Raw genomic sequence first — 26,290 nt, 5'->3', positions numbered from 1 at the left:
TTTCAAGACCCACAACCTTTAACAACTAATATAAAGGAAGTCATTAAACCAAACCGTGGGCACAGCAGAGATCCCAGTGTGCTCTAAGCTGTGTACACCAGTCTCCCAGGACGTAGGTAGAATGTGCTTATCTCCAGTTTGTATTCGGAGCAGATCGATGGGCTAGTGTTAGTTTATGTAAGACCAACAGCAGGCCAAGGGAGTGAGTGCTCCCCCATCTGAACCAAGTCTGAGGAGAGTCCCAGCGGGCTGCTCCCGCTTCGTGTAGCCCTCTTCTCCTGAAAGAAACCCAAACCCTTGGTATTCCTAAATGGTCCAGGAAGCAGCCACTTGGATGGTTGGAAGGAAGCACGTCAGAAATGCAAGGTTTCAGATTCCAACCCACAAGTCCAGGGTCTGTATGTGAACGAGTGTCTAGGTGATGCATAGGAGTAGGAGCTGGGGAGGTCTTCCCCAGATAATGTCCCTGGACCCTCTTCTGCTCCTTCCCCGTTCCTCTCTGAAGAACTCTTAGCAACCTCCTGGTACCTTCAGGCCTCCGTCCCCCAGTGTGTCCACATAAGTAATCCTGTAATATCCCTTCCAGGCTATTTGGTCTTGACGTTAAAGGCAGAGACTGTGGTGATGAGGTAGCTCAGTGGTTCACGAACTACCTGAAGACGCAAGCCTACAGGTTGGTTCAGTTTGATACCAAAATGAAAGGAAGAACACGGAAGAAACTCTTTCCTTCTGAAAGTTACCTTCAGAACTATGAGGTGAGTGCACGGTCGTCCTCCATTCTGCCAGTTACTCTGGGCTCCTGGGCTTCCTTCTCTGTCCGTGGGAGCCCCTCGGGAGACTTCAGGTAGAAAGCCTTGGCGGTGGTCCAGGGCACAGCCTCCCCTTTAAGGATGGAGAGGGAATGAGACGAGGGACGTCTCAGTGCTGGGACTTCTGCTAAGCAGAGACCTGGGTATAGGAGATTTGTGGAGGGCAGAGCCCAGGGTGACTTCTGGGGAGATGAGAACACAAGAGGAAATTGGCCGGAAACTGAGTGTGGTGGCTGATGCCTGTAATCCAGCACTTAGGAGGCTAGACAGGGGGAATCACTGAATTCAAGGCCAGCCTGGACTAAAGGCCATGTTCCAGAAAGGAAGGAAGGCTGGGTAAACAGAAGTGAGATTCTGGAAGTCACCGTGCCTCTCCTGATGCGGACTATGCAGGCTGCCTGCAGGCTACCTTCACTGCCCGAGTCCAGGACAGCTAATTCATGAACAGGAAAGCACTTCCTGCTCGAGAAAACTAATGCTCCACATTTTAAGACACAAGTACCTCAGGGATTCTCCTCCCAAGCCACAGCAGGTTTATTTAATATTAATATTATTGATGATGTCATTTACTTGCTTTGTTACTCCAGAGGGCACTGTTCCCCATCTAGATCAGTGTCGGGTATCTATTGGTGATCAATAGGTTTTGAGTGATTGGGTGGTGTTGAATGAAATTGTTACTAGAACGTTCTGGATTGGCAGCAGACGCCTCCCTGTGCCGAGAAAGTAGAGCAGGCTGGCAGATAACTGCAGATGTGGTGCACACCTTTAATCCCGTCATTCCTGAGGTAGAAGCAGGTGGCTGTGAGTTCAAGGACAGCCTGGTCTACATACTAAATCCTAGGACATCCGAGGCTGTGCAGTGAGTCACTGTTTCAAACAAATACATAATTGAATACCAGGAGGCAGCCCAAGCTGCGACCTTGCCCTGTGAGTGGATAGAAGCCTTGCTTCAGTGCTTAGATCCTGTCTATAAGCCCCTCCCTTTCACACTCGAGAGGTTTTCTTTCTGGACTCCTCTGGGCTCTGGAGGGACAAGGCGAGTGGGTGGGGAGGCCTGACAATGTCATGTTTCGTGTTCCGCAACAGGTAGCCTACCCAGACTGCAGCCCTATCCACCTGATTTCTGAAGCCTCCTTGGTGGATCTCAACACCAGGCTGAAGAAGAAAGTGAAGATGGAATATTTCAGGCCAAACATCGTGGTGTCAGGCTGCGAGGCTTTCGAGGAGGTAAGGCGGTGTCCCTGACACGGGCATCGAACTCGGATGTGGTGCGCTCAGAGCTGGTGCAAATAAACTGAGCTCCTGCAATAATCCAGATTTCCCCAGCTCTGGTGGTGTGGGGGGACTCCTTTCCCCAGATTCTCTATGGTCTCTCTGGCCCCTAATGGCCTCCCGGCCTCCAGGGGGCGCTGTGCACATTGTCGGGCTTAGCCTCTAGAGCATACCAAATTCCAGCTTGCCGCCGAGACTACACTATATACCCAGAGCCCAGGCAAAAGGAAAGGGGAAGAAGATAGAGAGGACAGCTTTCCTCCCTTGTGCCACCGGAGTATGTGGCTAGGTTTCAGTTCCAGGTTCCCAAGTATAGGCTATGAATGCACAGGAGCTCCACCTATGGTGGACGGTGCCCTGGACAGGCACTGCTGGGGTCTGGTCTAACAGCAGGACATCCACTCTCTTCATTCACTGCAGGGTATTGCTTGGTCCCGAGAAGCTTCAGCAGTCCTACTGAGCCTGAGGAGGAGTGAATGGGCTATGCTTTCCGAGTGCCATTAATTGGGTGTGAGGCCCTGAGCTAATTAATGACTTCATATTGAGCTCTCTTCCTCAACCCACTGAAGTCTGCAGTATTATCCCCTTTATATAAGAAAACATGCCGGGCGGTGGTGGCGCACATCTTTAATCCCAGCTTCTGAGTTCGAGGCCAGCCTGGTCTACAGAGTGAGTTCCAGGACAGCCAGGGCTATACAGAGAAACCCTGTCTCGAAAAAAAAAACAAACAAACACATAAACAAAAAAGGAAACATGATTCCAAAGGTTCCCCAACTCTGCCCAGCAGATGAAGGGTTCAGCTGGAGGAACAACAGAGGCTTGCCACCTGCCTCTGTGGACCTGGGGGGAGGGTGCCAGTGTAGAGACCCCGGGCAGTTAACACCCAGAGGAGAAGCTCTTAAACACCTCAGCTCTTTGCTCCCATGGGTCTTTCTCTATGAGAATGTGCCTTTACTTTGTGTGTGTGTGTGCAATGGTTCTCAACCTGTGGGTCTCAACCTCTTTGGCAAAGATAGAGATCCCCAAAACTATTTAGAGTTCAAGCCTTTATCTCCAAAAATATTTACATTATGATTCATGACTGTAGCGAAATTACAGTTATGTGCGGTAACCTGTCTCCCTGCTCATGAGTACACAGTGCAACAGTGATGTAGTGAATGACTGCAGTGTTCCAGAGAGTGCTAGAATGTGCAGTAACCTGTCTCCCTGCTCGTGAGTGCACACAGCAGCAGGCAGGACAGCCGGGAGGAGGCAGGAAGGATCCCAGTGGTGTATTCTATCATCAGGGGTCTCTCCTCAAAGCATTAGTAGGTCTTACCTGAAGCCCACCGCAGCAACCAGATGGTCCCCCAGCTCTGCTGACAACACCTCACAAGCCACTATCTAGTCAGCGGAGCCTGGAAAGCCACTGCGGGGGGGGGGGGGGGGGGGGGGGGGTTGGGGGGAGGAGATGGAAGTCATGGAGGTGAGAAGAAAGAGGCTGCTGGAGAGGAACCCCAGTCTACCCAGGCACTCAGCCCTTTCTTTCTCAAAAGGTTAAGCCTAGATTAGAGGGGACCTGAGGTATATACAGTGTGTGTGTGTGTGTGTGTGTGTGTGTGTGTGTGTGTGTGCATGTGTGCGCGTGTGTGTGTTTGTGTGTGTGAGTGTGTCTGTGGTAGGGACACTTTAAGAAAAACAAGATCAAAATTACATGCAGGTCTTTGACAGATCTGGTGCAGAAGGGGCCTGGGCCTGAGGCTTCATTTGATTCCTGGATCCCCGCTCGTCCCCCCTGCCTGAGATTCCCCATTGCCTGATAGAGTGTTTATGATGAGGGAGCCATTCTTAAAACAATTGTTAAATATTGAGGAGTCTGGCACTCCACGTTAGGAATGCTTGTTATTAGGAAATGATGGCACAGGCCTGCCACTTGGGAGGGAGGTAGGGGATCTCAAGTTCAAGGTCAGCCTGGGCTGCAGAGTGAGTTCAGGGTCTACCTAGGCTCAGAATTTAAAATGAGGGACAGGAGAAATGGCTCACCGGCTAAGAGTGTGTGCTGCTCTTGCGAAGGAGCTGGGTTTGGTTCTCAAGACTCACACAGTGCTTCTTAGGTTCCCTTAGCTCCAGATCTGGCCTCTCCAGGGACCAGGCATGCATGTGATGCACATACATACATACAGTCACTCACATATACTCATGAACCTTAGCTCCAGATCTGGCCTCTCCAGGGACCAGGCATGTGTGTGATGCACATGCATCCATACAGTCACTCACACATACTCATAAAATAAAAATAAATAGAGAAAATTAGAAATGAAAAGAGGGCTGGGGAGGCATCTCAAGCATCAAGAACACTTACCTGGTATGCAGCAGGCCTCAGGTTCAAGTCCCAGGACTGCTGAAACAGACTGCTCTTTATGACTGACCTTGACCAAACTTGGCCTAGAAATCATCTCATGGACTAAAAAAGCTCTACTGTTGGTCCCTTGTAATTTGCCTGTTATTTAGGGGGAAGTTTTACTTTAGCCAGTGTTCCAGGTTAGTCTCTGTTTCTGTAATAAAAACCTCTGATTGAAAGCGACTAGGAGCGGGGGAAGGCTCACACTCTCAGGTGGTGATCCCTCCTTGAGAGGAGACAAGGCAGGAACTCAGTAGGAACTTGAAATAGGAAGCACAGAGAAACACTCTCTGCTGGCTTGCTCACTTTCTGGCTCATGCTCTGTTAACCTTGTACAGCCCAGGTCTACCTGTGTAGGGAATGGTGCTTCCCGCAGTGGGCTGGGCCACCCTACCTCAGTTAATAACAAGATAGTCCCTCCACAGGAGTGTCTCCAGGCCCATCTGATTCTTACAGTCTCCCACTTGAGACTCAAGTCTATGTCAAGGTGACAGTAAATCCTAAGTAGGGTAGAAAATAAAGTATTTTTTTATTTGTCTCCTGAGACATTGTTTTGGGACTAATTTTGCTTCAGGATCTTGAGCCAAGGGAAAAAGACAAGATGATGCCATCGCTGGCTGGAGAATTCTTGCTTTTCTGTAACTTGTCAAACTTAACCCAAGGCTAAAATAAACATAGTTCTTTTCCGGGGCCATTTGGATGTGTAGACTTTTTAAAAAAAAAAAAAATTTTTTTTAAAGCAAGCCATTTAGCTGATACATTTCTGAATTATGATGGGCTTCCAGAAATACTAAATAAGATACAACGTTCTGGCCGGGCAGTGGTGGCACACACCTTTAATCCCAGCACTTGGGAGGCAGAGGCAGGTGGATTTCTGAGTTCGAGGCCAGCCTGGTCTACAGAGTGAGTTCCAGGACAGCCAGGGCTATACAAAGAAACCCTGTCTGGAAAAACCAAAAAAAAAAAAAAAAAAAAAAAAAAAAAAAAAAGGATACGACGTTCTTAGTTTTCTAGAAAATTCTATAGCCATGTGTCTTTTTAACAAACTCCTTTCTGTGAAACAGTGGGCCACTGCTGATTTAGTCCGAGTTAAGAGAGGAAGCCCAGAAATGAAGGCTTTGAGGCACTGACCTGTCTGCCTCCTGCAGTTATAACCCTTTCAAATATTAATGTAGAGCGATTAAACATATACATATTTAATCCTCAACTAATAAAAGCAAGCCTAAGCATGATGCAACAGGCCGGGCATTGTTTATTGTGAGCGTAGGGCAGTAGGGGAGGGATGCATTGTGGGACATTTGCAGCTGTGGTGCAGGAGTGGAGTGGACTCTCCACGGGGAGTTACAGGGTGAAGCCAGTCTTTAAAGGCTTGGGCCAGCGCGGTGCCTTTGATCTCTGGAACACAGCGGTGAGGTTTTAAAAACAAAGCCTACGTTTGCCGGCTTATCTCTGCCACTGGCAAGCGAGGGGCTTCCGGTTCCCTGGACTTTGCTCACCGTCCCGAGCTGAACGTGAGATGTTTTAATAGGGCATCTTCCTTACGCAAGCCTTCCCTCTACGTTTGAAAGAGCTGGGAGAGAAAACTGCACAGAACATCCAGCAACAAAAGACGGTCTCTCTCTATTAGGTCTAGTTTAAGGATTATTCATTTAAGGCAAATACTGGTATGGATTGTGATGGACGTCTCAAGGAATCACCCTTACCTGTGTGCTGTTTGTGTGTGGCTCCCCTCCTTGCCTCCAGACCTAACATCATCTTTTTCTCAGGGTCTTGCTTACGGTGGAAAGCCTTACGTAGTCTTAGTTTTCCTATTTACGAAGCGCGCACAGCCTGACGGGAAATCCCCAGAGTGGGCTGGGGAGATGGCTCTGCAGTTAGCGCACTGGCTGCTCTAGCAGTGGACCCACCTCTGGTTCCCAGTACCTGCATGGTGGCTCACAGCTATCTACAGCCCCAGAGCCTGTGCACAGATACACATGCAGAATACCCGCACACAGTTAAAACATGATAACAATAAAGAAATTCTCAGTGTTACTTCACAGAGTGGAATCCATAACACAGAGTATTTCCCCCTTCCTCCTTGACCATTTCTTTTCCTTTTTCTTTCTCTTCTTCAACTCAAAGTCCTCCTCACCCTGACTAGGGGCCCAGTTTGTCAGGGTACAGCTGGGCTTTTCAACCAGCAGGGGGTGCACTAGGCTCTTCTAAGGGTTTCCACATTTGCGGAACCCCGGAATCTTACTGGATAGTGCATTTCTTTGCATTGGATATGTCTAGTGAATATTAAACACATCCATTATGAATTTAATCTTTGAGTTATTTAAGTTCCTTTAGGAACTGAATTAACCATTGTATTTAAATGTAGCATAGTCAGCATTTGCGTTTTTGAACCAGAATGTGGACAATGATCAGATGAGGGTGGGTGGCTAATAAAGTCATTAACAAGACGCAGTCAGAGCTAGAATTTGGAGGCATGAAGGACAAATCTCAGGAAGCCAGATGAACTGCTAAGGAGCCCTGTACTTGACCTATGGAGCAGGTGACCTACCTAGTTGAGCTAAGACCCTAACTGAACATGTCAAGGTCGCTCGCTGGCTTTCTGTGATAGCCACAGTGCAGAATTCCACAGACAAATAGCTTGGAATGTTGAACTCATTGTCACTTGGAGCAAGGGAGTTTGAAAACAAGGTTGGCGAGCCTTGGCCTCCCACGCTGCCATTGGCTCACATGCCCGTGGCTGCAGCGCCCTCGTGTGGTGAAAGGAGCGCAGAACCCCTGCCCGCTTACAGCCCTTTCCCTTCCAGACAGGCTCTTCTGGCCCAGTCACCCTCCAGTGGGTGGTTTACCACGTGCTTCTCTGCAGCTCCACTGTTTGCTCACCGTTTGTCACATGGTGTGACCTTGGCTTTTCCAAAGCTTACGTAGCTCCTGGGCCAACTGATTGCTTGGAACGTGGCGTTTATTTCCACCAGAAGCGGTTTCTTGGAGGGTGACTGGGCATCTGTGGAGACCTCTGTACTGTTGCTGTGGTCATACTGGGTGGGAGGTGTCTGGCTTTGAAGACCCAGTTGGTACCGGGATGCCGACTGTGCTTTGCTCAATAATTCCTATAGGCCCATGGGAGGAGCTAGTTTGCCTTTGAATACAGAGTGGATCATGATGTCGTCATAGCCAGGTGCAGAAGGGAGACAGACAAGGTGGTGCTGCTCCTAACCTGACTCTGCCCTCTGCAGACCCCGAGGGAGTCAAAGCCACCAGCTAATCGGGGCTCAGTCCTTCCTCATATATGTCTCCGTACATCTGTTCAGAAGCCTCACCTGGTTGACGTCAGTTTCTAAGGAACATTGTTTGCATGTGATCGTAGATGTTGTTGTTGGCTTACCGGCATCTTCAAATGCCCTATTTCTCCTAGAGACCCAAAGGGATTGTACTGTTTATCAGCGGGTCTCAGCAGGCCAGGCACAAACCTTCAAGGGATGGATCCCGGATTATGTTCCTTGTGAGACAGAGCCTCACGTAGCCTAGGCTGGTCTTCAACTCACTGTGGGAATGACCTGAGTCATGGAATTCCTGAATCTGTACCCATGTCCCTCAAGGTCTTGAATTACAGTCGTGGGACATCCTGCCAGACTCCTAAACCACTTTTTAATTAATGAGAGGGACCATAATTTTTATGCAGATCTATGTAAGCATTGTGAATGTGTGATATTAAATATTAAATATATAGCTATTAAATATATTAAATATATAGCTAAAGAATTCAAGGTGCTGTACATGTGCTACCCCGAGACACATTCCTCTGGCACCTTGATGATTTCAAGTGCAGACACTTGCTAAAGCAAATGCAGGGGATTGTGCTGACGGGTGACTCTGTTTCCAGGCTAGGGGCAGGATCTGGGGCTGAGGGATCTACAAACACACCAAAGGCGATCTCTCTCTGCTTGGTCATGTGTTCTCAGTCTTGTCACTCTCTCACGGCTTGCTGCTCCTTGTCTTATTCAGTGTGTTAGCATTCAATGCCTCCTGTGTAGGATGGAATCCTATGATCTGTGTATATGCGGCTATACATACATAGCCAGCCCTTAGATTCTACCAACTCAGACAAACATGACTTGGTGTCTGGTGAGAAGAATCGGTGGTTAAAAGTGTTTGTTGCGTAATCACAAGGACGGCGTTTGGATCCTGGCACCTGGGTAACAAGGCAGGCATCTCACAGACACCTGGAACTGCAGCACTGAGGGATCTGAGGCCCTCTTCTGTATGTGAACAATTGCAGGGATCCCACCGCCAACCCCTACATGTACCGTACATTCTCTCTCTCTCTCCCTCCCCTTCTTCCCTCACCCCTCTCTCTTGCTTTTGTGCACACGCGCACGCACACACACACACACACACACACACACACACACTATGTCTTTTTTTTTTTTAAAGAATGCTTTAAAATTTGGGGGGAGACATCAGTACTGAACTAGACACCTTTGGCCATTATTTTCTGAAGGACACCGTGTACCTTTACTGACTTATCATTTACATTCCATTTTGTATCATACATGAATTAGAGATGATTTCAAGTATGTGCGATGTATGCATAGATTAGGAGACAGTACCAAGCCATTTCATGTATGAGATAAGTACTTGAGGATTCAGGATTCTGAAGGGGGTGCTGGAAACATAAATACAAATATGTGTTTGTAAACCATATGCAGTGTCATGACACAGTATGTTTTATTTGTGTGCACATGTATGTGCGTTTATGTTTTGTACATGTGTCTGTGCATGTGGTTTTTTTTTTAAAACCTAGCTTCACTTCCTTATAAACACGTGAGCCTGTTTGAGTGTCTGTCACCATGTGTATGCAGTGCCTGTGGAAGCCAGGAGGACGGTATTAAATCCCCTGGAACTGTAGTTGTAGCTACCATGTGGGTTCTGGGAAGTGAACCCAGGTTCTCTGCAAGAGCAGCAACTTTTCTTAACCACTGGGCCATCTGCAGCCCCAGTATAAGTGTTCATGTGTACAGATGTGTACAGTGTTTATATATGTGCACATTTAAGTGTGTACGTATATCTGTATGTGTATCTATATTTGCGCTTATGTGTCTGCACGTTTGTGTGAATGTGTTTGTATGTATAATGTGTGTTGGTGTATGTATGGTGTATTTACGTATGAAAGCGCATGTGTATGTATCTGTGCATAACATGTCTTTGTATATTTGCATGTGTATGAGTGTACAAGTGTGTGTATACACAGACCTGTATATTTGTGAGTGTATGTCAGATATGTGGGTATACTAAAAGTATCCGGGGGGCTGAAAGCTTTCCCTTCATAGTAGAAGATTTTGAGACCTCGCCACCCTGCTTCCTCCCGGTGTGACCTAAAGTTTTACAGTGTGCTGCGAGTCTGTCCCTTGGGGAAAATGGGAACTGTGATAACAGCTCCTTTCAATCACGAGGACTAATTGAAGGCCGGTGTTCAAGGGTAGAAAGGCAAGGTACGGTTGGTGGCGTGCAATGCCTGTCTCGTTTTCACCATCCATCCTGTGTGGATGGCATATGGGGCAATCCTGCCCGACTATACGCAGGCTTCAACTGAGCTCTGCTGCAGCTGGACTGGTTCTCAACCTTCCCAGCGCTGTGTGACCCTTTCAAACAGTGCTTCAAGTCCTGGTGACTCCCAACCAGAAGATCATTTTTGTGGCTACTTCATGTTGCTACTTTTGTTCCAGTAAGTATGTTTGCTACTGGTGTGAATTGTAACGCAAATAGTTTTGGAGATAGAGGTTTGCCAAGGGGGTCTCGACCCACAGGTTGAGAAACACTGAGCTGAACCTTAGGTGAGAGAGCGGACTTGTCTCAAAAGCTGTGGGGTTTCTCTTTGTGTGTTGGGAAAGCCGCCTGGTGAGTCTGCTGGGACCTCCCATTTCCGAAGGCTTGGTTCTTGCTGACCTACCAGAATCCGTGACTGAGATTGTGAATCAAGGGGAAGATGCCTGGCGCTGGGAGGCACACAGGCGTTAGGGTCCACACTCAGTGATGTAAAATAGTTTGTTTAGGGTGAGTCATGTGTCCCGAGCTTGACTGTGCTTCTCTCTCTCGGGCACTTTCCAGAGTTCTCCGAGTTTCCTGAGGACCTGACCAAGATGAAGGAAGCCCGACTCTAAAGCCACCTCTCTCTTTTTCTCCTAGGATACTTGGGACGAACTCCTGATCGGTGATGTGGAGATGAAAAGGGTGTTGAGCTGCCCCAGGTAAAGGCCGGACTCAGACATGGCTTCTGGGTGTGGAAGGCACCTGGGTGTGTGACCACCATCTAACCCTGGCCTTTGACAGGTGCATTCTGACGACAGTGGACCCAGACACGGGCATCATAGACAGGAAGGAGCCGCTGGAGACCCTGAAGAGGTAGGACGCTGGCCTGTCTGTAGTTGATATCACCTGTCCCCATAATGACCTGTCATGCACCAGGCGTCTGTGTGCTATCCCAGGGGCACCTTTGATTTGTATCTGTCCCTCAAGCATGTGAGTCCCCGTTTCTTCCTCTTTTTATATTTTTAATTTTCTAGGTGGATTCTCTACTCTGATACATTTTTAGTTGTACAATGTTCTACTTTGAAACTTAAACCTCCCACCAACTTCTTTTCTGGTGTGTATGTGTGTGTGTGTGTGTGTGTGTGTGTGTGTGTGTGTGTGTATGTATGTATGTATTTATGTGGGAGTGAATGTGTGTATTTGCATATGTGTACGTATGTGTGTGTACATATGTGTGTGTATATGTGTGTATATGTATGTGTATGTATGTATGTGTGTATATGTATATATATGTGAGTATGTGTGTATGTATGCATGTATGTATGTGTGTATTTGCATGTGTGTGTGAATGAATTGTGTATGTGTGTGCATATATGCGTATATATGCATGTGTGTGAAAATATGTGCGTATGTATGTGTATTTTTACGTGTGTATGTAGTGTATGTATGTGTTTGTGTGTGTGTTTATCTGTGTGTCTCTGTGTTTATGTGTCTCTGTGTGTATGAGTGTGTTTGTGTGTGCTTATATGTGTGTAGTGTATGTATGTGTGTATTTATGTGTATGTGTGTGTAGGGCAGAGGTACACATTCAGTGACTTTATCAATTGCTTTTCATGTTTGTTTTTTGAGTTTGTTTTATAGAAATTTCTTTTTTAAAAAAATGATGTATTTATTTTTTATTTTATGTGCATTGGTGTTTTGTCTGCGAGTATGTCTGCTCCAGGTTGTCTCATCCCCTGGAGCTGGAGTTACAGATGATTCTGAGCCACCATGTGGTTGCTGGGAATTGAACTCAGGACTTCTGGAAGAGCAGTTGGTGCTCTTAACCACTGATCCGTCTCTCCAGCCCTTATTATGGGTTTCTAAGAGGCTTAGAAATTATTTCATAAGGCCTGTAGATTTTCGGTTCTGTTCGTCTCTGCTTTTTAAAATACAGTCAGGATAATTTTTCTTCAGCGAGACCTTGGACTTTGTCAGCAATCTGACTGGTCAGTGACATTTCTGCCTTAATTTTTGTTTGCCTAGGAACTCAGTTTTGAATCTTAATGTTAGAGAAGTTGAAAGTACAGGGGGCCCATGCCTTGACCCAGAGCTTTGGCAAGTGTTCTAGTCTCATCACTGGGATAAAATAAAATATCTTGATAAAAGCAAGTTAAGGGAGAAAGAGGTTTATTTCATCTCAAAATCTCAGGATCCAGTGCATCATTGTGGGGAAGTTGAGGCAGGGACCTAAAACAGTCAGTCACATGGCTTGGAGTTGGGAACAGAGCAATGAGTACCCATTTGCTTGTGCTCAGCTTGATCTCTCCACTCTCAGATAGTTCAGGACACCCTGCCTAGGGAATGACGCCACCCACACTGGGCTGGGTCTTCCCACAGCAGCCCACAGGCCAACCCAGTGTAGAGAGTCTCTCACTGAGACTCTTTTCCTATGTGGTTCTAGGTTGTGTTATTGACAGTGAAAGCCAGTCACCTCAGTGGGTGAGGGGTGGTTCCATTCTGAGGTTTCATGAGCGATTTTTTTTCCCATGAGTCGTGAGTCCAAGTTATCTAAGTAATAAAGTATTTGTACATACTTACACAAACCCACACTTTTTTTTTCTTTTTTTGAGAGAAAGGGTTTCTCTGTGTAACCCTGGCCGTACCGGAACTCACTTAGTAGGCCAAGCTGGCCTTGAACTCAGAGGTCCACCTGCCTCTGCCTTCTGAGTGCTGAGATCAAAGGTGTGTGTTACCACACTTGGCTTTAGAAAAACTCACAACATTTGGCTACTTTACAATCATTCCTGTCCACCTCTAGAAAGGGCTTGTTGTTGGCCCATCATTAGCCTGAGGAGCAGCCTTCAAGCTCTGTGGATAACACTAGACTCCTGTTTCTCTTTGGGCCTGATGACAGAGTTTGATATTTTTTTTCAGCTATCGCCTGTGTGATCCTTCTGTGAAGAGTTTATACCAGTCATCTCCGCTTTTTGGGATGTATTTCTCGGTGGAAAAAATTGGAAGCCTGAGAGTGGGTGACCCTGTGTATCGGATGGTGGATTAATGGATCCCGTGGGCTGACGCGGTAAAAATGTCCCTTTGTTTCTACAACCCAGACTCTTGACAACACGGCCACATTTTCTCATCTTCTGGCTCTTTAAAATTTTTTTTTGAATTATTTCATTATTTTCTGTGTATGGATGTTGTGCTTGCATGTATGTGTCCACCTGTGTGCAGTGCCCGAGGAAGCCAGAAGAGGGCCCTGGATCATCTGCAAGTGGAGTTACAGACAAGTGTGAGCTGCCATGTGGGTGCTGGGAATCAAACCTGTGCCCTCTGTGAGGACAGCCAGTGCTCTTAACCACTGAGCCGGCTCATTCGCATACCTTGGTTGTTTTGTTTTGTTTTGTTTGAGACAGGGTTTCTCTGTGTATCCTTGGCTGTCCTAGAACTCACTTCATAGACCAGGCTGGCGTTAAACTCACAGAGATCTGCCTGCCTCTGCCTCCTGAGGGCTGGGATTAAAGGCGTGCGCCACCACTGCCTGGCTCAGATGCTTTTTAAAAAAACCTTATGCTGCTTTAATTTTGTGGCAAATGAGCAGTTTAGGAATCAGGAAAAAATGCTCCTCCTTCCCCCCACCCCCCATTCCTTCAATGATCTCCACCTTCACTGTTCCTACTTCCCTTTTGGTCATAAAATACCGATGGGGGCTGTGCTGCCAGACTGGCAGGTGCCCCTGGCTCCCCAGGGAGCATCGCTGAAGAAATAAGGAACCAGGCAGATCTCTGAGTTCAAGGCCATCCTGGTCTACAAAGCTAATTTCAGGACATCCAGGACTACACAGAGAAACCCTGTCTGAGACAACAAAACATCATCAACAACAAAAGGGGAATAAGGGATGAAGGCAAATGATTCTCTGGGGTTAGGTGTGTGTGTGTGTGTGTGTGTGTGTGTGTGTCTGTCTGTCTGTCTGAAAAAAGGGAGCAAATATTGAAAGAGAGTGCTTTATCAGACATCTCTTAAATATAACTTAAAGTAAAAAAAAAAAATAGGTGTATCAAGTTGACCAGATGGTGCTGCAAAGGTAGTCAATAATGTTCTTACACTGATTGTATCAGGTCATCTCAGTCCCTGAATCCTGCAGACACAGGCAGAGCTCTCAAGTTATTGGAATGAGGAGTCTCTGGAAGACCTTCCCTTGGAGATTCTAAACAGCATCTCTTTCAGAACCTATTATCCACCCCCGAAGACTCTTCTTCTTCTTTGTTTTCATTTCATGTGTATGAGGGTCTTGCCTGTGTACATGTATGTGTACTGTATACATGCAGTACTTACAGAGGCCAGAGGAAGGCGCTGGATTCCATGGAACTGGAGTTACAGATGGTTGTGAGCCGCCATGTGGGCTCTGGGAGCCTACCTAGCCTAGGTCCTTTGTAAGAGCAGCCAGTGCTCTTAAACCTCTCCAGCCCCTGTTTCCTAGGTTTTTAAATTCACCTCATGGCCCAAGTCTTTGGTTGAGACTTTTCTCTCTAATTCTCTCCTGGGATGAATGTGACCACTTCTCCGCAGCTTTGCCCCCAGCCCACATGACTGACCGACCTAAGGACAAAGTGCCATGAGATTCATGTGGACTGGGGGTAACGGCAGATACGTTGGGGTTCATCCTTAGCGCAGAGTCTCTATGGATTGTAAATAGGAAGTAAAGGCTGTCCTCACCAGGACATTTAATAAGAGTTATTTTGGTCTTAGTTTGTTATATTAGAGACACAAAGGCGCTCAGGACATATCAGCTGTAACTTTTCTTTTATTGTCCTTTGGAATGTTGCATAGAGTTAGGGACTGTTTGCACAGTTGCATAGAGTTAGGGACTGTTGAGGTGTGAATGTGAGACAGGACTATTGCATAGAGTTAGGGACCGTCGAGGTATGAACGTGAGACAGGAAATGAGAAGGAGGAAAACCCAGAGACTGCTCATCATGCCGAAGTTCAAGTAGAGAGTATGTTTTAAGCAGCCCCTAATGCATCTACAAGGACTCGTTAAAGACAAAGCATACAGAAAAAGTACATCCTGGTTGGCACTTGCAGGGGGACACGAGCAAGCAGCTTAGCGAGCCAAGAACAGGCGGTCAGCTGGGCGTTTTGACCCTGAGCTTCCAGAGCAAGGTTGGCTGCTTTACCGAGGGACTTTTTAAGGCCAAGGGGTAGAAACCAAATGGCTTCAGCCGAGGCAGGGTGGAGAATCCTTACCCTGTTACAGCTGCCTGCTGTAACGAGCTGGTCATCATACTCCTAACCATTCTTCATTGTTCTTGTTTTTCTGAGATAGGGTTTCTCTGTTGTAGCCCTGGCTGTCGTGGAACTCACTCTAGACCAGGCTGGCCTTGAACTCAGGGATCTATTTGCCTCTGCCTCCCGAATGGCAGGATTAAACGCAGGTCCGCTACACCCAGCACTTTATTGTTCTTGTTTTTGTTTTTGTTTTTGTTTTTTTGTAAGATGCCTGTCTAAACATGTCTGAAATGCTTCACATAAAACATAGAGTGCATTTTGCAAAAATTCTTGTGAGGGTTGGAGAGGTGGCTCAGTGGGTTAAGGCACTTGCTGCCATCTTATGTTCAATTCTTCAAACCCACCCTGTGGGTGGAGAGAATTATTTCTTCTCCCAAGTTGTCTTTTTTATTAGATTTATTCATTGATTTTATGTATGTGAGTACACTTTAACTATCTTCAGACACACCAGAAGATGACATTGGATGCCATTACAGATGGTTCTGAGACACTGTGTGGTTGCTGGGAATTGAACTCAGGACCTTTGGAAGAGCAGTCAGTGCTCCTAACCACTGAGTCATCTTTCCAGCCCACAAGATGTCTTTTGATCTCCACATATGTGCTACACCATACACATACATTCACACACATACACACATCAGTAAATGTGATTTAAAACATTTTAAATAGCCAGATGTGATAATTCACAACTTTAACCCCTATGCTTAGGACACAGAGGCAGGTGGGTCTCTGAGTTTGAGGCTAGCCTGGTCTACATAGTGAGTTTCAGGAAAGCCACTGCTACATAAAAAGACTGTGAGTCAAAGAAGTAAAACAAAAACAAAAGAAGGAAAGGAAGAAAAAAGAAAGAAAGAAAGAAGGAAGGAAGGAAAAGAAAAAGGAAAAAAATAAATTAAATCCTTGTGCTTGAAAATTGGTATATTTTTCAATTGCTCTGTCTTGGATTTGATGAGGTGTAGAAGATACTAGAAAAAAAAAGACAGCTCCAATTGGACCTCCCCTTGCTGTCCCAGCTCTGGGTGACTGAGCCCAGGACAGTGCCTGACTGACTTCTGAGCATCTTTACAGTTAGAGGTTCCACTGATCACCTGGTGATAGACCTAGTATTCAGATCCCATCTGCAGTAAGCAAGCATGGCCGCCCTTCCGTAGATCACTCTGGCAGCTTCCATTCGCTGGGCTTTCCAGGACCCCTTGAGTTTCGAAGACCCTACAATAATCTCCTCACCATCCTGTGTGGGGCTGTGTGGAGTGGAGCTGAGGAGACGCAGGCAAGAGGCACAGGCCTCACCAGCATCCTGTTGTACTTTATGTATGAGGAAATAACCTCTCAGGGGGTCACATTACTTCTCATCTCGCTACACGTGAGCCTTTGTGGGCACAAAGCACAGTGTGACCACAGCTACCAGTATCAAGTAAGAAAGACCCCTCCTTAGGGCTCTGATGGGAACCAGTTTTCACAAGCGGCCATTTTCTGTGACGGTACCTCATAGTTTACATTCCCCGAATGTTGACTTCATTCCGTGACTGTTTTGTTCAAGTCTGAATTATTTATAACCGACGGTCTGAGTGACAGAGTAATAGAAAATCTTATCATTTTTCAGCTTCCAGGTCCCGGGGAGATGCGTCTTTGAGTTCTCACCACCATCTTCCTGGAAACGAATCTCTATTTTTCTTTCGGAGCTGTGCCGTATACGCCCTGAGTTAATTCAAGAAGAGTACCAGAGGTGGTTTGGGAATATGAGGATGTATACATTTTAGATGGTGTATACATTTTTAAAAAAAAATAAACGGAATCGTGTCTACAATTATTCTGAATGTTACACCCACTATTACATTTTTCCAACTCCCGCCTTTAATATTACTGAGTAAAGAAAGTTTTAAGAAACAGCCCGAGCTGGGCAGTGATGGCGTGCGCCTTTAATCCCAGCACTTGGGAGGCAGAGGCAGGTAGATTTCTGAGTTCGAAGCCAGCCTGGTCTACAGAGTGAGTTCCAGGACAGCCAGGGCTATACAGAAAAACCCTGTCTCAAACCAAAAAAAAAAAAAAAAAAAAAAAAAAAAAAAAAAAAAAAAAAAAAAGAAAGAAAGAAAGAAAGAAAGAAGGAAGGAAAGAGCTTGAAGGATGCCACTTTAAAAAATGTTTATGCTTTTGCTAGGTCTGTCATTTGAGGAAAGACAAGGAACCCTCATGTCCTGAATATCTTATGGGCGAACATGCTCACAGAGCCTGTTACTCGGTCTTGACCTGGCCGTTGAGCCTGCTGAGTTTTCATCTGTGGTTTCATTATTGTCTACCGTGCTGTTATAGAAGTATGCTTACATACAGAAATCACTTCATAGGTCACGGGGTTATTTTGTTCATAGATTGTGTCTTTATATTTCATTCTGATTCTATTAAAGATGGGAAGAATTTATCTATAATTGTGAATTCTTCCAATTCTATAAGAGAGCGGAATTTAAAGGGATGGCGTCTTCCGAAGAAGGGTCAAGGAGAAACCATGAACTCACTTTTAAAGGCTCATGTCTGTTTTTCATAGCACAGATTGACGAACGTATTTGCCGTAACGGTAAAAGCACCCACTAAGGTGACATGGAACAAGCGAGCTCACTTACAGCCGAGGGGTTCCTTTGTCATTAATGAATGCGAATCTCTCCTGCTTCCCCTGTGACATTTGCTTCTTACTCATTTTACAGAATCATCATGTGTCTTCCCTAGGTTCTAAGCCTTACCTGGTCACCGATGTGTGGAAGTCACCTTGAACTGCACATACATGACTGTCTAAGCCAATGATTCCCTACCTGTGTGTCATGATCCTTCCACAGGGGTCGTAAATCAGATATCCTGCCTGTCAGATATTTACGTTACGATTTGTAACAGTAGCACAATTACAGGTCTGAAACAGCAATGAAAATAACTTTACAGTTGGGGGTCACCACACACGAGGAACTGTGTTCAAGGGTGGCAGCTTTAGAAAGATGGTCTAAGGCATTATAGCTAATGACGTCAAGAGACGCCTCATAATCAGTGGGGGACAGCTGTTGTTCCTTCTCCTTGGCTGGGTTCTGGGCCCCTCACCTCCAGCAGGCTGTGTGGTAAACGTGATATATGACGCTGTACCCTAAGTCAATTTTACCTGACAAGCCAAGGAAGCAGATGGGCAGGAAGGGGCTAGCCCTGGGGAGACTTCCTTCTTCCCCAGCTAGGCTACGCCTCATAACTTACTTCACCCTCCCCAAATAGTGCGGCCAGCCAGGGGGCATGGGAGCTAGAGGATTACATTTCATGGCCAAGCCCAAGGAAGTGAGACCCTCAACTAGCTGAGGCCAGGATGTGCTAGCACCCCCCCCCCCCACACCCCTTCTTCACACAGTGGCCTCTCAGGGCACCTTTACAGGGCGTCCAACTCGGCCACACATTGCCTGGCCTCCGCTGGCCTCCCTGATACCTCATCCTTGCATTTTTATGCCAGTGTCACGTGAACGTCGAGCTTTGGGGACAGTCCCTCTCTACTTTATGATGCTGCCCATCAGCAGGATCGTACTGGTCAAAGTGGATCCTACCCATCGGACCCTCCCATGTGTCAGCTGCGGTCTCTCCCGAAAGGCGGTCTGAGACCTTGTCAGAATTGTCTGGAATCTCTCTCAGGGAGACGGGCTCTCCCTCTGGCTGAGGCTCCCAGCAATCTTCTTCTCTCACCTGGAGACTTTGGGGGGTGGGTGAAATGGGGAGGGGGAATCCCAGTTTCTTGGTCCACTGTTTCAATAGTCTGCTGGCCAGAGGGAAGAGGCACACGCTTCTCTTCAGAGAAATCTTTATTTCTGCCTTGGCTGGTGCAGCCGTGTTCACCCCTCCCCCCTCTGCCCCTTCCCAGCTCACGTTGTAGTACAAAGTCCAATCTCTCTTCCTTATCTTAGGAGAGAAATGCCGTTCTCCTCGTTAGAATAAAGACCGTCATTTTTACAGGTTGACACATCAAACAGGCACCCAAGGCACTTTGTTGGCTTGTCTTTGTGTTCAAGATGTTGTAGCATTTGGAAGAGACCCCTGGCAGTGCCAGTCCACATTAGGGCGCAGGGGAGAGAGGAGTGAGTGGGTGGGTGGGGGCTTGTCTAAAATACTAGTCCAGGTCTGAGCCTCTGCGGATAGCAGCAGCCCAGGATTGGCCCTGGAGATCCTCGGAGCCCGGTCAGATCTTTTCACTTCAGATTGCTGCTGGCTAGAAGCTCCCTGGCTGCTGCCAAACTACTCTCCACAGTCCCCAGACGGGCGGCTGCCCGCAGCCTGGTTTCCAATTTCAAAACCACGCCGCATTCTGCAAACGTTGTGTGTTTTAGGCCAAATAAACAACGCAAACTTGTAAATAAGCAGTTCTGCACTGATGGTCAGCTAGGGAGGGGGGAACGAAGGAGGGGAAGGCAGCGGGGAAAAGTAGGGACAAAGGGTGAGAATCGTGACAGCTGAGCCACCACCTCCCGCCCAGGCCGAGTGAAGATGCTCAACTTGGATTGGAGGGGAAGGGTCAGGAGCTGCTGGCCTTTGGGCTCAGGCCCAGGTCCAGGCCTCGGGTCACAGTAGCTCGTGGTCCGGCCGGCGCCGGAGGTGGATCAGCGCTCGTCCCGCCCGCTCCAGCCATGGAAGCCGGCTCCTGGGCGCTGGCCCTCCTCGGCTTCTCCGCGTCCCGGGTCCCCGGGCATCCGCGGTCCACCTGGTTCGGTGTCGCCGCGCTGGGACTGGCCGCAGTGGCGCTGGGGACGGTGGCCTGGCGTCGCGTGCGTCCCCGGCGGCGCGGGCGGCTGCAGCAGGTGGGAACGGTGGCACAGCTCTGGATCTACCCGATCAAGTCCTGCAAGGGGGTGTCGGTGAGCGAGGCGGAGTGCACCGACATGGGGCTGCGCTGCGGCCACCTGCGCGACAGGTACACGGAACGCCGAGCATCATCACGCTGACCTAGGTTGTGTGGGTGCGGGGAGGTCAGCGGGGTCCACTCACAGGTCCTTTCTTTCCCAGATTAGAGACCGGAGGCTGGGGAAGGGGTGGTGAGAAACAGAAAAAGTGATCCTCACCTTCAGCCAGCTAACTCGGGGGACCTGGAACTCTGAAGTTTCCGGGTTTTCCTGCTTCCTGGAATTGGACCTCTCTCTGTCTGTTTCAAATCTTGTGGTGTAGACGAGGTATTTCTTACGCCAGCCAATTCGCAAGCAGAAATTTCAATCATCCTCCACCCAGGGACCCGGAAGGGATTGGTCCTTGGTTACTCTGCTCCTAGTGATAATCTTAAATTTAGAGAAACTAAGACAACAGATCCCAGGTCCTAGATACCCCTCATCACAGTTAGTGCAGTACTTGAACACGTTCTTGCAGCTTAAAAAAATAATCTGTGAGTGTTACTTTCCCCAAGGCTCTTGTCAGATAAAAAGTTCTGCGCCGGGCTGAACCTGGGATTTGTAAACAACTATTAAGGGTCCATCTGAGGAGTGACCCGTGTCACCTGGGCTTCACTGGAGGGTCGGCAGCTCTGTCCTCTTCAGGTCTGGTCTCCCACCAGCTCTGGGCATCACTGGAAGGCTGCCTTTTAGGATTCTCAGGGCCTCTCCTTCAGCAGAGGGCACAGGCTAACAGAGGCTGGGACATACCTGTCTCAGTTCTCTAAAGCTAACACAAGCAGTTCGCCTTGAATCAGGCCGGTCCAGTGGACATGCTGACCGACTGGTTCAAGAAGAAGTGAAGATCCTTGCTCCAAACTCCTTCTTGTCTCATAACTGATTTACAGGTGGTTTTTGCATAAGGTTGATGAGCAGTTACAGATGGATGTGCACCTTGTCATGGGTGACCTGCTCCCCCCAAACACCTGTGTTTTGCAATTCTTCATGTCTCAAGAACCAAAGATCATTAAAGGCTGACAATGGCTGACACAAGCTCCAGGGCTGACTGCCAGTCTCCCTGCCCTACTCTCTCAGTAGAAAAAAATACCAATGGTCCTTTCACCAAGACACAGCAGTTCTGGACAAAGTTCAAAGGTCAGCTGCTCACCTCTGCTGCAGGCAATCAGGAACCCTTAACTATTCCCTGCTTTGTAAGGTGGCGCAGCCTCACACACTCTAGCTTCTTGTCTCTAGACCGTTCTGTCAGCCCAAGGCAAAGGACATTGGCATTTCACTATCCTATTGATTCAGAAAACAGGTTCTGAATTGCACCACAGCTGTGGTGGCAAATTCTTCAGTTTGTCGCAAGCTCCCAGGGAAAGTAAACAATAAAGGAAGAACTGCTTCTGCTTCCCTGGGGACTGTGACAAGTGCTGTGACAAGTGCCAGAAAACAGAGAGGAAGGGTCCCGGAGGCTGTCTAGGGGGCACTCGGGGGAAATTTAGAAAAAAAAAAAAAAGTCAGTTGCTTACAACCGGCCAGGCCCTTTCCAGGGGAAGAACATTCTAGAGAGATGGGAAAAGACACCAGGCCTAACAGCTGGCATGTTCTGACCTGTTTACCAGAAGGAGTTGAAAACAGGGAATCTGAGGAATGCTTTTGCAACATTGAAACTTGACTGTGCAGAGCGGCAAGCAAGAAGTGGAGATGGCTCAAGTGTCCTTCCAGGGATGAGGAGACTAAGTAGAATGTGATTTATATAGACGCTGGAATATCATCCAGCCTCAGTCGGCATGGAGCGCAATTCTGGAGCCTGCAATGACACTGGACAGACAACGGAAACACAACGTTCATTTCACTGAGCAGTCAGAGGGACCAGTTGTACAGGGTCTCAGCTCCAACTGCTCGACTCCAAATTCACAAACAGAAATCGGAGCGGAGGTTCTGGGGCTGGAGGGGGTGGGAGTGGTGAGTTATTGCTTACTGGGTGCAGAGTTTCTGTTTGGAAAGACTAAAAGTTTTTGGAAACCGTGGTGAAGGTTGCGCAACACTGAACGCACTGAGGGCCGTAACTTGCATACTTTGTGTGGGGGATGTTACTGGTGGCCCGTGTCTGGGCGGGGCCATTCCTCAGTTCTTGGCCCCTTCTCCAATTTTCCTTTTTCCTTTCCTTTCCTTCCCCTTCTTTCTTTCTTTCTTTCTTTCTTTCTTTCTTTCTTTCTTTCTTTCTCTCTTTTTAAAATCAGGGCTTGCAGAAACAGCTGGTAACTTCATTTGAAGCAAAGCAACAGAACACGTTTTAGACCCTAGCATCTAGAGGAATACACTGTCAAGACTGACAGAGGCCACGCGAGTGAGATCATGCAAGGGCTCTGATTATTGATCCAGGCTGGGAACCAGGAGAATAAGGACCTCTGCACTATGGGGGGTAGTGAGCGTGGATCTCTGCCTTGACTGACATATTAGGTCATATACTCGCTTTTTCCAGAGCATGTGCCTTTCCACAAAGCATTCAGTTACAATCATAGGAATGCCCACTTATTTATAGGCATAAGACGGTAAATGGGGGTATCCTGATTCTTTTTTTTTTTTTTTGTTGGCTCAACACAATTTAGACTTATCTGGGAAGAAGAACCTCAGTTGAGAACATGCCTTGACCAGATGGCCTAGGGACAACTCTGTGACACATTTTCTTGATTAATGATTAATGTAGAACAGCCCCGCCCACGGCAGCAGTGCCACCCCTGGGCTGGTGGTGGTCCTGGGTTGTTTAAGAAGGCAGCCCAGAGGGCTTGCAAGATGGCTCAGCAGATAAGAGCACTGACTGCTCTTCCAGAGGTCCTGAGTTCGGATCCCAGCAACCACATGGTGGCTCACAACCATCCGTAATGAGATAGGACGCCCTCTTCTGGTACATCTGAAGACAGCTGCAGTGAATTATGCCGGTGCGAGCGGGCCCTGGAGCAAGCGGGACTGGCAGAGGTCCTGAGTTCAACAACAGCCACACACAGGATGGCTCAAGGCCACAGTGTACTCATACACATAAAATAAATAAAAAATAAATCTTTAAAAAAAAGAAGAAGAAGGCAGGCAGAGCAAACTGTGAAGAGCAAGACAGTAAGCAACATTGCCATGGCTTCTGCCCTGAACCTTCGCTCCCCTGGCAGCGGAGGACGTGCATAATACTTCCTCTCAAAACGGTTCTATCCGTTGCTCTTCTGTCTCCAGCTACTGTTTTCCTGAGGAGTGAGGATCTCTAAACACAGAGAAGAGTGGGGTAGGAAAGTACTGTAGAGACAGACACCAGACCTTTTCAGTAAACTTCAGAATTCACAACACCCAGTATTTAAACATTCGGTGGGTGGGTCTGGAGAGACTGCTCAGCAGTGAAGAGCACTTGCTGCCCTTGCAGGTGAATGGGGTTTGGCTGCCAGCACTCCCCCTTCTGGCCTTTGCAGGTACTGCATGCCTGTAGTGTGCATACCAGGGTGGAGGCAAAGACTCACGCCTAAAATGTAAAAGTAGACACAGGCAGCTCATGGCATTGCGGCCACCTGGTGCAGCTCACGGCATTATGGCCACCGGGTGCTCAGCCGAACTCTGGGGCTGCAAACTTCTTGAGGAATAACCTCACCTTTCTACTCCTGAGAGCTCACTGCTTCCTCGGGACCCTCTGGCAGACTACGAAGTGGGTTCTTAACTTTGGGCATGCTTAATGAGTAGGATCAAGTCCTGGCAGACATTCCATCTGTTGCACATTGATTCTTGAGTGGTTATTGATTCCTTTAAAATGAGCAGACATGTCAGGCCTCGGTCTTGTTCATTGCCAAGGTAATGCTCAGGAATCACACAGACAGTCTCTCTCTCTCTCTCTCTCTCTCTCTCTCTCTCTCTCTCTCTCTCTCTCTCTCTCTCTCTCTCTCTCTCTCTCTCTCTCTGTCTCTCTGAGGCTGCCTGTACTGGTTTCCATGAAGCCTATGTCTTGCCAATGTCAGGTTTTGGCTCGTGATCAATGAGGAGGGGAACATGGTCACTGCTCGGCAGGAGCCCCGGTTGGTCCTGATTTCTCTGACCTGTGAGGACGACACCTTGACCCTCAGTGCAGCCTACACAAAGGACCTGCTGTTACCAATCACCCCGCCTGCCACAAACCCACTCCTCCAGTGCAGGTGAGTAGAGCGGGCCTCTGGCCTCTGGACCAAATATGCATGCAATGTTCTTCACTTTAGCCTTTCGGTATTTAAGTTTTCAGTTAGCTTACAAAATAATAGATGGGTTTCATTTTGACACACACACGCACACATATACACACAGACACTGTACATTGCTCATATTAGCCCCACATTCCCTTTTTTTTTTTTTTTGTACTCCTCCACTGGTCCCTTCTTCCCCTCTCAATATTTCATATCACATATAGCTCAGACTTGGTCCAGCATGTGCCTACCATAACATACATGAAGCCCTGGATTTACTCTCCAATGCTACATAATTTAGGCATGATGGCAGACACCTGTAATTCCAGTGCAGAAGAGGTGGGGCAGAAAGATCTGAACTTCAAGGTCATCCTTGGCAATATGGTGAACTTGAGGCCAGCCTGGGCTACATGAAACCCTGGCTTTACATAGATAGACAGATATAGGTAGGTAAATAGATAGTTAAATGTAGACTCTAAATAAAACAGAAAACATGAGATGTTTTGTGCCCCTCCCCCATTTTCCTTTTCCTGCTTTCTTCCCAAGCACAGACCCTCTTTTACTTCCATGTCCTATACATACGCGTATAAACACATGTTCATATCAAAATCCGGATTGTGCGTATGCTCTCGTAGTTCTGAGGACGTGTGAACCATGGAAAGGCCCCAGAAAGCACATTGTTAACAGTTAGCCATCATTTGCACAGGATCCCCTCAGCGTTCAGTCCTCCGCATCGCGGGACAATGAGGAAGTGGCTTCAAAAACAGGTGTGGGAACGAGGACCACAAAAGCTCAATGTAGCAAGCTGAGGAGATGGCGCAGTGGTAGAGCACTTGCCCAGCATGCTCCAAGCTCTGGGTTTGAACCCCAACTCAAACACAAATTAGCTAATTAAAGAAAGTTCTACGTAGAAAGCAATGGGGGGCCAAAGCACATTGAACATGAAACTAAGAGAAAAATAATCCCACCAAAGAATCCAGGGCAAAACGGGGTACAGGTAGGGAGGGTGTCCTAGAAGGGGGTAGCCCTGTAATCTGTCCCAGGACTGTCCTTGCAAGAACAGTGCCCTATTAGATGTGATATTCAGCTTGAAGCGGGGACGTTGCAAAGTGGAAAAGAACAGTGGTACCTGAGGGGTGTCCGGTGTTCAGTTGGAGGAAGGAGGGCATTTCTTGGGCTGTCGGTACACAAGATCACCTCCCGAGCCCTGACGCTGGTGGGCTGCAGGAAGGGAGGTGCTCTGGGGCCTGACTTAGCAGCTAAGAAACTGCAGCTGAATTTCCTTTTTCTCATTGTGGGAGAATGACTTGGTTTAATTATATTTTTTGTTATTGTTTCTGCATTTTTAATTTATACGCAACATGAGTCGGGCGTGGTGGCGCACACCTTGAGCCCCAGCACAGGCAGATATCTGAAAGTTCAAGGCCAGCTTAGTCTAAATAGTGAGATCCAAGACAGCCCTGTCTCAAACACAAAACAAAACAAAACAAACCCCAACAAAACAAACAAACAAAACCCAATGAATCCATCTTAGTCAGGCCTGTAATCCCAGCAGGAGGGAGGCTGAGGCAGGAGGATCATAAGTTCAAAGGCAGCCTGGGCAACTCAGCAGACCCCACCTGAGAAGGTCAGTGGTAGAGTGTTTGCTTGCTTAGCATGTACAAAGTCCTGGGTTCAAATCCCACTGCTGCTAAAAATTCTCTCTGTCTCTGTGTATTTCTGTCTCTCTGCCTCTGTCTCTATGTATCTCTGTCTCTCTGCCTCTGTCTCTCTGCTCTGTCTCTCTACCTCTGTCTGTCTCTCTGTCTCTGTGTATGTCTGTCTCTCTGTCTCTGTGTATGTCTGTCTCTCTGCCTCTGTCTCTCTACCTCTGTCTGTCTCTCTGTGTTTTCCACTACATTTCCTCACTTGAGGCTCTCAGGTGACTGACTCTGGGTGAGTTGTAAACTGTTAATCCACTTTGAGCTCCTGGTG

The 26,290-nt window shown here is 47.6% G+C and overlaps 2 protein-coding genes and 1 long non-coding RNA gene across 5 annotated transcripts in view; 2 read left to right on the top strand and 1 right to left on the bottom strand.

The window, feature by feature from the left end:
* Window positions 1-17,068, top strand: part of Mtarc2 (mitochondrial amidoxime reducing component 2) — a 31,721-nt gene extending 14,653 nt beyond the window's left edge. Inside the window, exons 3-8 of the mRNA XM_031337771.1 lie at window positions 587-755; window positions 1,896-2,036; window positions 10,645-10,706; window positions 10,789-10,860; window positions 12,904-13,051; window positions 16,862-17,068. Coding sequence (XP_031193631.1) covers window positions 587-755; window positions 1,896-2,036; window positions 10,645-10,706; window positions 10,789-10,860; window positions 12,904-13,030 — 571 coding nt within the window. The 3' untranslated portion in view covers window positions 13,031-13,051; window positions 16,862-17,068. The remainder of the gene's footprint in view (window positions 1-586; window positions 756-1,895; window positions 2,037-10,644; window positions 10,707-10,788; window positions 10,861-12,903; window positions 13,052-16,861) is intronic.
* A 1,990-nt stretch (window positions 17,069-19,058) lies between these two features.
* On the bottom strand, window positions 19,059-21,051 carry LOC116068355. Its single transcript, XR_004109554.1, has 2 exons — window positions 20,750-21,051; window positions 19,059-20,283 (listed from the first exon to the last, which is right to left on the bottom strand). It is a non-coding gene; the product is annotated as an uncharacterized LOC116068355 (long non-coding RNA).
* Mtarc1 (mitochondrial amidoxime reducing component 1) overlaps window positions 19,715-26,290 on the top strand; it is a 25,674-nt gene continuing 19,098 nt past the window's right edge. For all 3 annotated transcript variants that reach the window (XM_031337728.1, XM_031337738.1, XM_031337749.1), the window contains exons 1-2: window positions 19,715-20,176; window positions 24,119-24,292. In XM_031337728.1, the coding sequence (XP_031193588.1) occupies window positions 19,893-20,176; window positions 24,119-24,292 (458 nt within the window). In that variant the 5' untranslated portion in view covers window positions 19,715-19,892. The remainder of the gene's footprint in view (window positions 20,177-24,118; window positions 24,293-26,290) is intronic.

The sequence above is a fragment of the Mastomys coucha genome, unplaced genomic scaffold (genome assembly GCF_008632895.1).
Source record: "Mastomys coucha isolate ucsf_1 unplaced genomic scaffold, UCSF_Mcou_1 pScaffold1, whole genome shotgun sequence".
In the NCBI taxonomy this organism is placed as follows: domain Eukaryota; kingdom Metazoa; phylum Chordata; class Mammalia; order Rodentia; family Muridae; genus Mastomys; species Mastomys coucha.
This window is presented reverse-complemented; position numbering and strand designations above follow the sequence as displayed.